The 12,655-nt window shown below is 41.6% G+C and overlaps 1 protein-coding gene across 19 annotated transcripts in view; it reads right to left on the reverse strand.

Annotated features, from left to right (window-relative positions):
* Window positions 1-12,655, reverse strand: part of PRKCQ (protein kinase C theta) — a 152,719-nt gene that overhangs the window by 67,090 nt on the left and 72,974 nt on the right. For 15 of the 19 annotated variants that reach the window (XM_081556656.1, XM_081556662.1, XM_081556648.1 and 12 more), the window contains 5 exons: window positions 10,172-10,232; window positions 4,335-4,497; window positions 2,937-2,968; window positions 2,755-2,840; window positions 1,503-1,632 (listed from right to left, as the gene is read on the reverse strand). In XM_081556656.1, coding sequence (XP_081412782.1) covers window positions 1,503-1,632; window positions 2,755-2,840; window positions 2,937-2,968; window positions 4,335-4,497; window positions 10,172-10,232 — 472 coding nt within the window. Of the gene's footprint in view, window positions 1-1,502; window positions 1,633-2,754; window positions 2,841-2,936; window positions 2,969-4,334; window positions 4,498-10,167; window positions 10,233-12,655 lie in introns of all 19 variants that reach the window. The other 4 variants (XM_081556666.1, XM_081556665.1, XM_081556663.1 and 1 more) reach the window with 1 other exon arrangement.

Consider the following 12,655-nt stretch of genomic DNA (forward strand, 5'->3'; position numbering starts at 1 on the left):
TTCTATGTTTAATCAGTGGGCTTCCCAGGTGGCACTAGTGGTAAAGAACCTGCCTGCCAATGCAAGAGATTTAAGAGACACGGGTTCTATCCCTGAGTTGGGAAGATCTCCTGGAGGAGGGCAGAGCAACCCACTGTAGTATTCTTGCCTAGAGAATCCCAAGGACAGAGGAGCCTGGCACACGCCAGTCCATGGGGTTGCAAAGAGTCAGACACGACTAAAGTGACTTAGCAAACGCATGTTTAATCAATATCCTAGGATAAACCATAATGGAAAAGAGTATGTTAAAAAATGCATATAAATGTATACACATTATATAATGTGTATATATATATATATAATTGAATCATCTTGCTGTATAGCAGTAATTAACAAAACACTGTACATCAACTATACTCCAATAAAAAATTTTTTAATTGAGAATAAAATGCTCCCTGCTGAGTGGGGCACCTTTGTTTTGAACACGTTATCTAGGCTCTGTCCCCTCTCAGTCCCCACTCCAAAGGCAGAAGGGCTTTGATAGTTTTTGTTGGAATTTTCCCTCCCTACCCCCTAATCCTGGTGAAATGGCATCTCAGTTTCTAAAGGTTATTGCCTTAGCAACCTGGGCTTTTAGAGCAAGAAAGCTGTCTGGCTTTTCCTCTGGGTCAGGCTGAATAACTGGACGGGTAAAGGGGAGTGAGCTCAGGCTCTGTGATCAGGTCACCTGGAGGAGCAATCCTGGGCCTCTCCCTGTGCGGGCTTTCCCAGTGGCTCAGATGGTAAACAATCTGCCTACAATGCAGGAGACCTGGGTTCAACCCCTGCGTCAGGAAGATCCCCTGGAGAAGGGAATGGCAACCCACTCCACTCTTCTTGCCTTGGAGAATTCCATGGACAGAAGAGCCTGGTGGGCTACAGTCCATGGGGTCGCAAAGAGCTGGACCTGACTCAGTGACTAACACTTCCAACACTTAAACTGTGCAGCTGGAATTCACAGCATGCTTTGGGGACAGGTGTGCCAGATTAATTAAGCCAGGGACTTTTTCCATACAGGACTTTTTAGCAGCCCGGCAGATGTGCCAGGTTCATTCCTCAATGGGGTCACAGACAGAATGGTCGTCGCTGGTTCCAGGGAGAGTGGCAGGGGCATGGCCAGAGCCACCAGAGTCAGGAAGGGACGGGTCAGGGCAGGGGACCAGTCAGAGGAGCATGCCGCCTCCTTGCTCCCCAGGACTGGGGCCAAGGAAGGCATCAGGCCAGGGGCCTGGACACGGGACCTGAATGACTGTGCACTTCTCTGGGAAATAAGACACGGGGTGGTGGCAGGTGGAAGGAAAAGAACAGCAGTGGCTTGTTATCCGGGAACTTCTTGTTCAGGACCACAGGGCTCTTCTGGGCTGGCTGAACAAGCAAGTCATCTCCACCTTCCCTCCATCCCTCATCCTCTTATCAAAGCTGCAAATCCACCTCCTGGAGGTTCTGTCGGTGGGTACCCCAAGCACCTTTTGCGTGGGACTCACCGTCACACTTGAGTCCTTGCCTGGCCAGGCCCCACAGCAGGGTCCCACAGTGCTCACAGAAGGTTGGGCTCTTGTAATTGTAGACCTTAAATCTGTGCGGCATGTCGATTTTGAATCTCTCCTTGTGGAACTGAAAGGGAACAAGAGAGTACGATGGTTCATGTGTCCTGGGTTCCCCACTTTTCATTTCTTTAGCAGAGACTTTTGCAGAATGAACAGAATAATAAAAACATTGCAATGATGTGTATTGGAAGTCATGATTTTTACTTGTCAAGCCTTATAGTCATATCCAATGAAGACAGGAAGATATTAGCTGTCCTAGGTCAAGGGCACGAGATACTCTTATCAGGTAACCTGGAGATAGCTGAAGTCTGCTGCCTTCAGAGTCTGCTGCCAATATTAGATGGGCTAATATTTCAGGAAGGAGACCAGAGTTATTTGTTTAAATGGGAGTTATGTCAATGGACTTCCATTCCTATTTAACATAAATATTTCCTTTTCCCTTTCAACCTAGAACTAGTGCTTTCACCTTTGGAAGATATTATATAATGCCTCCTCTAGAGGCATCGGTTTATTAGTGTGAGAAGTGGGAAGACTTTTCACACTTGTTATATGTGAACAGAAGAGACAGGCATAGAGAACAGTCCTGCCATGTGCTGTGACAAATATGTCACCTGTGTTGTCTTTTACATGTGTAATACCTCATATAATCCTCAAAATTTGAAGCAGCCTCTGTTAGGATTCTGATTTGATCTATGGGGAGATTAAACATGGAGAGGGCGAGACACTAGTTTTGGGTCTCAGTAACAATCATTACTAAAGAGGAAAGCATTTCAGGGATATTGACGTGCATGGAAAAATTTAAGAATTGTGCATTATGAACAAGAATTAGGGCATTGTTGGGCTTCCCTGGTGGTACAGTGAATAAAAATCCACCTGCTAGTGCAGGGAACATGGGTTTGATCCCTGGTCTGGGGAGATTCCACATGCTGTGGAGCAACAAAGCCCATGCACTCCAACCACTGAAGCCTGCAAGCCTAGAGACCATACTCTGCAATAAGAAAAGCCACCACAACGAGAAGCCCCAAGCACCGCAACTAGAGAGTAGCCCCTGCTCTCTGAAATAAGAGAAAGCCCACACACAGCAACAGAATTTTTTAAAAAGTCCTTTAAAAAAGAATTAGTGGCCTGTTAAAGGTAATGTCAGGATGAAATCATCATATTTCAGACAAAGGCGAATCTAGGTCCGTACCATAGTTTCTCGGCTGTTGATAGCTGATCCTGTGCACTTTGCTATTACTTTATCGATACACTTCTTGTGAATTGCTGCATTACATTCTGAAAAGAAATAACTACAGCTTGAGATTTTCAGAAGTTAAGGGACAACTAAACAAAAGGAACGATGCTAGTACAACAGAAATCCTTCTTACTTACGTTGACACTGGTAGCCTTGTTTGTTCAGACCCCTGCAATAAAGCACATGTTTGAATATGTATATGGACTTTAGAGTCAACTGTAGTACCAAAAACAAAAACATTTAAAAGATGAACAAGCTCTCATAGCTTCCTACTCTCACATAGCATTTTCTGATCAACAGCCCTGGTCTATTATTAGCCAAGAGTGTTTATGTGCGCTCTTATTTTGACCTGCTTTGTGAAAAGTCTAAACATTCAATAAATGAGGAGTTGTTCATTTCCCTTTCATTTGCATATTTTCCAAACAAACATGCAGACCAAAAAATGCCCAACCAAAAAATGGATCACAGGCTCCTAGTAGCAAATTTCCATGTCTACACTTAAAAATTTTCACTGTCTTACTAAGTTCAGTACAGATAAGCAAACATATCCATATAACGCTTTATTTCCTCTTTCTGAGTATCTGAGAACATTTGCAGCTAATAAATTCTCAACCTTCAGACTGATTCTGTGAACATTCACTATTAGAAAGAAAGGCGTTCAAGTCATTAGATAAAGACAGTTGATGGAAATCCACCAAAAGTCTACCTGACCTTTGGATACCCTGGTGAAGCCAGAGGTTGTGCATTAACAGATCCTGCAAGAACCCAAAAGAGAGAAGACCCCAAAAGAGTGGGGGAGGCTGAAACAAGAGATAGGAGTCATTTTGAGTCTCCAGTCTACCGTAGCCTTCACTGTGTGGTTACTGAGGCTTGAACCAATCTCTGTTCGAGGGCTGTTAAGACACCCAAGAGCCTTGTAAACATAGAAACTCATCAGCTCCAGTGGGCAAGTGTTGCCTTCTGCAGACATTTAGTTAGCAGCACAGTTGGGCTGTTGAGCTGGTGGCAGTTTTGACTATAAAACTGTGCTTACAATAAAGATCTCTCCCTCTTCTGTCCCTCCCCACTCACCCCCAGAAGCTTCCCATTTAATTGGAAACCAAAGTTTCCTTGAAATCTTTCCTAAGGGAGCTGGATTCCTCGCTCTACAGGAGCTCTACTATGAAAATATTCTCTAGAATCACACCGTTTGAGCCTTCTCAATCCCGGTGAGGCCACTGGAAACTCTCAGGTAGTACCTATTCCCATACACTCCCCCAAGGTGGAACATGCCAGGCCTGGTGGGTTAAGAAGCTGCATCGTGGGACTTCCCCAGTGGTCCAGTGTTTAAGAATCTGCCATGCAATGCAGGGGATGGGGGTTCAGTCCTTGCTCAGGGGTCTAAGATCCCACAGGCCTCAGAACAACTAAGCTGGCACTCTGAAGCCTGTGTGCCATAACTAAGACCCAACACAGCCAAATAAACAAACAAATTAAAAAAAAGATGTGACACAAGGCATAACCTGAAGCTTGGCATCACATGCGAGTTACCATACCAGACAAATTCATGGCAGACGGAGCAAAACGTGGGCTGTGGGAAGAAGGTGGCTGTGAATTCATGGCACTTGACGTGGTGGACTTTGGCCTGTTTGATGGCTCCTCGGCGGTGATGCAGAGCGAAGAAGCCGTCGGTCTCGAATTCGTTCATGTCCTTTGTGTCTGCAGGAAGAGGGCAGTGACAGTGACCTTCTGTGATATGGCTGTCACAGCTGGGGGCGACCAGGGTGGGGGTAAGTGGGGAAGGGGCAGAGATGGATGAGGAACTAGACAAGCATTGAGACCATTAACACCCCAAGTACTGGGTTGGGCAAAAAGCCTATTTGAGTTTTTCCAAAAGATGTTATGGACATTTTGGCCAACCCAGTACTTCTAAAGTTTGGTAAAAACAAAGTGTCTTTCCTTAGTCCCATAACAGAGTTATCAGAGGGTATACTGTTACAGGATTGGAGCAACGAGCCTGGATTCTTGGCTCGATCCTTCCATCCTCTCTCAATTTTTAAAACCAGAAGTTGGAACATTTAAGGTATTTATTGACCTCTCCTCGTCACTGTCAGTGATGAGTCAGCCAGAAAAGGCAGGAAGTGGCAAATACTTTGCCTGTAATTCTAAAGAATGATGTGGTACTAACAGTAAGTTGGAAACAATATATATATATATTTTTAGGTCCCAGGAAATTTTATATCTGGTTGTTTATGGACAAAAAAAAAAGTAGACAGGCAGGAGCTGGCCAGATTTCTGAAGGCAGAAGAGCTTTGGGAAGTTATTTATGCTTTGGTTCCTGAAGCCCATGGGAATCAGATGCAGCAGCCATAAACTATACAGATCAATGTGGAAAGCGCCAGAAATGAACAGATGACTGCAACTAAAAAATGTCTAGATAATCCTGGATGTTACCTAGTCATCTACATCAAATCATCACATTCACATTTCTTCAGTTTACCCTGGGCTCTGGATGCTGGTGAAGGTACTCTGGGTAGTAACTGTCCACAGTACCCACAGCTTCCCAAAAGGCTGGAAGAATTCTGAGAAATACCAGTGAGAATATTAGCCCTGGCTGAAGCCCAGGTCCCCAAACCAAAATACACAATAGCAAGGTAGTTATGATTAAACAGTGCAATGGAACCTCCAGCATGCATGAGAGAGTGACATGGTAAAGGTGACAGAATGAACAAAACTGTCATCATCACTAAAATAAGGGTAATGAATTTAATGATTCTAGTTCCTACAACTGCAATTTTAAGTAGATTCTTGGATTACTTATTCTACTTATTTTTTAAAATACAAAAAATGGAGGTTTGGCAAGAATAAGGGGCTCATGTTTCACAAATGAAGAGAGCTAACAATGTTTAAACCAAATTGTTTCCCTTCAGGCTAAGCCATGGCAGTGGCTGGACAACACACCTGAGGCAAACGATCCTGCCAGAGGATCTTAACTTCTCCACCCCTTTTCATGGTCAGGCTGGAAACACACTGGGTAAACAACGGGGCAGGGGGAGGGTCACGGAGGTGGAGACCCTCCTCCACGATCCAGCCTAGTGCCAGCACTCATTTCAAGACTGAAGTCTTCTCCTCAAGAGTCCACAGGCCTGTTTTATGGAAACCCCAAACTCTCAGAAAAAAAGTCACTTTGCTGTATACCTGAAACTAACACAGCACTGCAAATCAACTATATTCTAAAGAAAATAATAATAAAGCATTCCTGAAAAAGAGTTCCTTATAGGGTTTAGTACTTTGCCTGATACTTCAAGGTTAGGTGATTTAGGTCTTTTGTTCAGGAACTGGGCTGGAAATAAATTAGCCTCTGTTAATTAGGGGTTAGATTTAGGGTCACTGAGGCAACTGCCTTCTCCCATAGGTTCTGGTCTAAGTGTAGAGATCTATTTACAACTCAGGACTGGCACAGGAGGCCATTTGTCAGGAAGCTCTGACTCATTTCTATTTTGGTGCTGATGAAATAAAAAGAAATAAAGCACAAAATTACTTTTGAACTCAGGGAGGGAGGTGAATTATTCTGGGAACCCTATCCATATTACTGTGAAAAATATACAAATATAATCATGTAAAAATTATATGGTGGTGGTTTAGTTGCTAAGTTGTGTCCAACTCTTGCGACCCCAAAGACTGCAGACCGCCAGGCTCCTCTGTTCATGGGATTCTCCAGGCAAGAATACTGGCGTGGGTTGCCATTTCCTTCTCCAGGGGATCTTCCCAATCCAGGAATCGAACCCAGGCAGATTCTTTACTGACTGAACAGTCTAACAAACTATTATAAATAATAGTCCGGACTATATACAACTGTATGTTTATAAATATAAAATAGTCTGTGTATTAGAACACTGTACATTTAAAAATATGTCAGAGAGTACAGATAAGGAATTCATTCCCTTGCTCCTTGCTATAATTCCTTTATCCTCTGACCATTTCAATCCTTATAAGAAAGTAAATGTATAAAAGCGCAGAATTTTAAAACTTCTCCTTGTAATTACTGTTTATTTCTGAAGTAATTTGGCCTTCTGTTTGTTCACTGGCTTGAATAAGCTCACTGATTTTTATATATTTGGTTATTTATTTTGTAGTAATGGTGCCTAATCTATTTGTTTAGTTTAACCTATCACTTGTTTGTAGTCAATTAAGTCACACATTTCCTGGGGAGCTATAAGCAAATTGCTATCCAGGATATTATAAAGAATTATGAGATGTTACCCCTAAGTTTGAATGGGTAAGTCAGGAAGAGATGGCACTCACACAAAGAACAGACTTGGAGACAAGAACTCCCGTATTTTTAGGAGGTAGGAAAAGAAATTACAAAAGAGGCCATGAAGAGGCAGCTGAAAAATTAAGAGGAAAACTTGAATAATATTACATCAAGCAATCCAAGAAAGAAAAGGTTTCTCAGCGTTGACAGATAGAAAGATGTCAAAGGAATTGAAGCTTAAGAAACAAACATTTGTTTTGAGGATTCATTCTTTTGGAGAAAGCCATTTAGCAGATGGATTGAAATATAAGCCAGATTCTTTGGGTTTAAGGGCTGATAGAGTAGTGAAGGAAAAAGGAGTAATATATTAAACTAATTTCTCAAGAAATGTGTCAGGGAATGAAAGGAAAGAAAGCCTTATGGAGGAAAAAAGGTTTAAAAAAATACCTTTAAACTGAGAGACTGGGACTGACACAGTACTAGGTGTAAAACAGGTAACTAATGAGAGCCTACTGTATAGCACAGAGGGGGAAAAAAAAGAAGGTAATCTGTATGTAGGACATTTGTTAGTATTAGTTGCTTAGTTGTGTCAGACTCTTTACGACCCCATGGACTATAGCCTGCAAGGCTCCTCTGTCCATGGAATTCTCCAGACAAGAATACTGAAGTGGGTTGACATTCCGTTTTCCAGGGGATCTTCCTAATCCAGGGATCGAACCCAGGTCTCCTACATTACAGGCAGATTCTTTACCATCTGAGCCACCAGGGAAGCCCTAGGACATACGTTAAATTAACCTTCTGCTGTGTGACACAGGGAGCTAAAACCGGGGCTCTGTAACAACCTAGAAGGGTGGGATGGGGAGGGAGGTTCAAGAGGGAGGGGACATATGTGTATACCTGTGGTTGATTCATGTTTGTGTTTGCAGAAACCAATACTGTAAAGCAATAATCCTTCAATTAAAAATAAATAAAATTTAAAATGCATTCTAAAATACAAATGCTTTTTGATTGCACTTATACAAGGTACTTTAGAGTAGTCAAATTCATAGAGTCAGAAAGCACACTGGTAGATGCCGGGGGCTGTGGGGTGGATGGGTGGGGAGATGGGGATGGGGAGTTCATGTTTCATGGGAACAGAGCTTCAGTTTAGGAAGGTGAAAAACTCAGGAGGGTGGATGATGGGAGAGCTGCACAACAATGTGAACGGACTTGGTGTCACTGAACTGTACCGTTGAATATGGCAAAAATAGTATATATTATGTGACTTTTATCACAATAAAAAACATTTTAAACCGTATCTATTTCACGTTGGAGAAGATAGCATAATTACGCATGTCTTGGCAATGAGGTGGAAACCAAAGAGAGAAGGAAAAGCTGAAGACGCCAGAGAGGAAGCACAACTGGCATTACAGCACCTCCAGTGACGACAGCCAGGACACCGAGAGAGGGAGGGGCTTCCTCAGCGGCCGAGGAGCAGGAAAAAGCAGCTGCGCCCCAGAGTGCAGACACACACAGAAGACACGGTCTCTCCCAGTTCTACCACACTGGTAACGCCGCCCTCAAAGAGGAAGAGAACAAGCTCCCTCAGCAACCAAGGACTATGGGAATATTTGAGACAGTCATTGAGTGGGAACCAAAGGCAAAAAAAAAAGGCATTTCTAAATGCCAGAGTGAGCCCAACTCAATAGTTCAACACACATTCACTGAGCACCTCCTAAGTACTCAGTGAAACAGGAAAATGAATGAAGTAATGCCATCTTCAGCAACATAGACGGACCTAGAGATGATCATACTAAGTGAAGTACGTCAGACAGAGAATGACAAACATTATATGACACCACACTAAAAAAATGATACAAATGAACTTATTTATAGAACAGAAATAGACTCACAGACTTAGAAAACAAATTTATAGTTACCAAAGGAGAAGGGCATGGAGGCATAAAATAGGAATGGGCTTAATGTATGCACACAGATAGACACTCAACAAGGACCTACTGTGCAGCACAGGGAACTATACCCAATATTTTGTAATAACCTATAAGAGAAAAGGATGTGAAAGTATATATACATATGTGTGTGCAGGGTGTGTATATATATATATTCAGACATTCAGACATATCTGAATCGCTTTGCTCTACACCTGATGCTAGCACAACATTGTAAATCAACTATACTTAAAAAAAGATTTAAGAGTAGTAGCATTTGATTCGTTTAGTCAGCATTTTGACAACAGGATATAAATGCAACAGGCAGAACTGACAGGCTGTCTGAGACATCACACACATGGCTTATAAATGTAACTTCTATGAACGGTGTCTGTGTGTGAGATGCAAATGAAAGTCTTCAGTGACACATTGTTTTCCTTGCTTGTTCCTAAAAGCATTTGAGATGACTAACTTGAAGCATTAGTACTCTGTTCTTCTAGGGCTAAGGAAAGTATTTATCAGCTTCTTATTCATTTTGTATTCTGATGGAGTGACTACGTGTCACATCACACTATTTATACACAGTGTGTACACACAGAGCAACACATTAGTAGAACCTCTGGTGTTTATAGTAAATTCCCAAATGAAAATATAGACAGACTAGAAAATCACTGGGCATATGCATTTACACTATGTAAAAATAAATGCTGGATTTCCCTGGTGGTCCAGTGGTTAAGAATTTGCCTGCCAATGCAGGGAAAAGGTTTGATCCCTGGTCTGGGAATATTTCACATGCAGCAGGGCAACTAAGCCCATGCACCACAACTACTGAGCCCACACTCTAAAGCCTGTGGGCCACAGCTACTGAGCCCATGTGCCCTAGAGCCGGGGCTCTGCAGCGAGGGGAGCCACCTCAATGAGAAGCCTGCATACGTCCCCAAGAGAAAGCCTGAGCACCGCCATGAAGACCCAGTGCAGCCAAAAATAAACAAAAAAAGTTTTTCAAAAGTAAATGCTATAAATGTTTTATATTGCCACGTGTATCTGGTCCCACAGAATGTATATTCAACTCATGCTCAAGCATTATTGGAAATTTTAAGGAAATTCCTTGTGATTCCATTTTCTTTGCTTTCGAAAAAGTGAAATAAGTTGCAAAGGAGAAGAGACATGCCCACCTCATCCCCAAATAGGAATAAGAAATGCCACTTGCCACTCATTTCCAGAAAGTATCTTGCATTCATCAACATTCGGCCTTGAGGTTTCAGCTCTAACTGGTGGAAGGAAGAAAGGAAACACAGGTCAGAGCGTGAGACAGTGCTGAGCTGGACAACATCCCCACTGGCGCGCTGGATGAGGCAGGAGATTTCCAGCACAGCCCTGTTCCTTTTCATCTTGCTCACTCATGCCATCGTCAAAATAGCACAGCATCCACAAATATAACCTTTCTTTTATCAAAACACTTCAGCAGCTCATGAATTTGATTTGGAGATCAAAACTTCCTTAAGGCCATGTCCAACTTTCTGTGGCCTGATGGACTGCCGCCTGCCAGGCTCCTCTGTCCATGGAATTTCCCAAGCAAGAATACCAGAGGGGGTTGCCATTTCCTCCTCCAGGACATCTTCCTGACCCTGCATCTCCTGAGTTTCAGGTGATTCTTGACTGCTGAGCCACCAGGGTCTGTAGGTTAATGGGGGTATTAAATGGGAGTGACCTTTTACTTTCACACGGAGAACGTGCTTTCTTTGGAAAGTGCTGGACAGTCTACTAAGGGAAATTTTAATTAGATTGGTCAAGGAAGGGATTAAAAATATATACATTTCAGTATCATTATGTAGAAGGGACCAGACAAAGTGACCTGTTAAGGGATGATGTGGATTACGTGATGTGACATAAGGGGCAAATGGCAAATTGAGAAGACCTGACTAACCACTAATAATATAACTAAACTGTAACACAGCATTGTTCACATGCTAAAAAGAAAAAAAAAAAAAGATGAACTGAAGGCCATTGCTGATCATTACATCTATGGGCAACTAGAATAACTGAAAAATAGCAAGAAGGGTCTGGTTGAACTCAGGACTGAATATGAATCATGGTTAAATAATTCAAAGTCATGGTGACCTTGTACCTTCCAACAGAACTTTAAAGATACTGGAGAAACTGACATAATAGCAATGCCAATGGTACAGCAAGATGTGACAAGCTTGTACCACTTGGTTAACCACACATTCCCATGAAAGCTTAAATTTGTTCTTATTCAGTTGCTAAGTTGCGTCTGACTCTTTTTTTTTTTCTACATCAAATGTTTATTTACATTTATCCACATATTTACTATTTTAATTACTTTCATATTGCGTCTGACTCTTAAATGGCTTAAATAGATTAGTGAAAAGAGAAGGGCTTTTGACATCAAGTACATATACCATTATTCTCTGGTTTATGGAATAATAAATAATGGAGGCAAAAATAAAACTAGAAGAGCAAGGGATAGGGTCTCATTCCCAGAGGAAGTAGGAAAAACTGGTACCAGATGACTACAATGTTATCAATATTCAGGAATTAGTGGTGACAGAGGAAATGAAATCAGTGAGCTGCTGAAAAAACAACATCCACAGAAAGTCAGATCCTGTCACATTTACGAGTGAGTAGGGGATAACCACACCAGCAGGGACAACCTTGGGAAAGCAGAAAGAAAATATCGATGTTTGGAAACTGGATGGTGACTCTGGAGGTAAGAGGCAACTCTGAGAAAATCTTTTTTTTTTTTTAATAGAGAAACTAATTTTAAGGAAGCAGATTTCAACAGAAGCAAGGGAAACTAAGTCCAAAGCAATCTGTTGGCCCTTAAACATGATAAATAAAAGTGAACTTGGAAATAACCTTGAACATAACAAAGGTGGAAAATATAAGAAGGTTGCTAGTAGTTAAATGTGGATCCGAGGGCTCATGTTTCAGTAATCCCAATATGCAAAAAACATGGAAAGTCTGACAAGAATAAAGTTAAAGAAAAATGTCTAGGCAAGAAAGCAAATGCAACTTTAAGAGGTATAAATAGAAAAACAACTTGTTTGTCAAGGATGCTTAATAAACGAATTCAAAAAATAATTATCCCTTTATTCATTGAAAAGGAAATCAATAGTATGCTACTTTAAAAATAAGAGATTTGGTGACTCTTCCCTTTAAAAAAAATGTGGCAGAAAGTGGAAAATAAATGGGAATGGGGGAAAAACAGGAAGATTTTCTCTAGTTTCTCTCTTCTTTCTCTGAGTCTGGTCAAATGCTGCATGACTCAGCGGTATCTGCAGCCTCACCCTCTCCCCCAACAGGTCTGTGTAAACCTTTACCACTAAATCACATACCTGTGACATTACCCACTTATTTATCTGCTTCCTATTTGCAAAACCAGCTACCTAAGAGGAATTCTGTTTCTGTGATCTCTCACCATGCTGAATGAGTTCACAGACACCCTGAACTAAATCATCTAAATACATCTAAGCATGGGGGACTTTAAGAAAAAAAATCTTGACATATTGTTATCTTTAAAGATTACTTTAGCGATGCAAACAAAGATAGATCTACTTTCTTAAAAAGTACCTCTTTTTTTTTTAAGGCAAAAAATATACAATTGACACAAAAAACTAGGTTTTAGGCTTATACCATTCCCATTTTGAAAACTGGCATTTGAAAATCTTTT

This window comes from Giraffa tippelskirchi, chromosome 13 (assembly GCF_054371585.1).
Source record: "Giraffa tippelskirchi isolate mGirTip1 chromosome 13, T2T-mGirTip1v1.2.pri, whole genome shotgun sequence".
Lineage (NCBI taxonomy): Eukaryota > Metazoa > Chordata > Mammalia > Artiodactyla > Giraffidae > Giraffa > Giraffa tippelskirchi.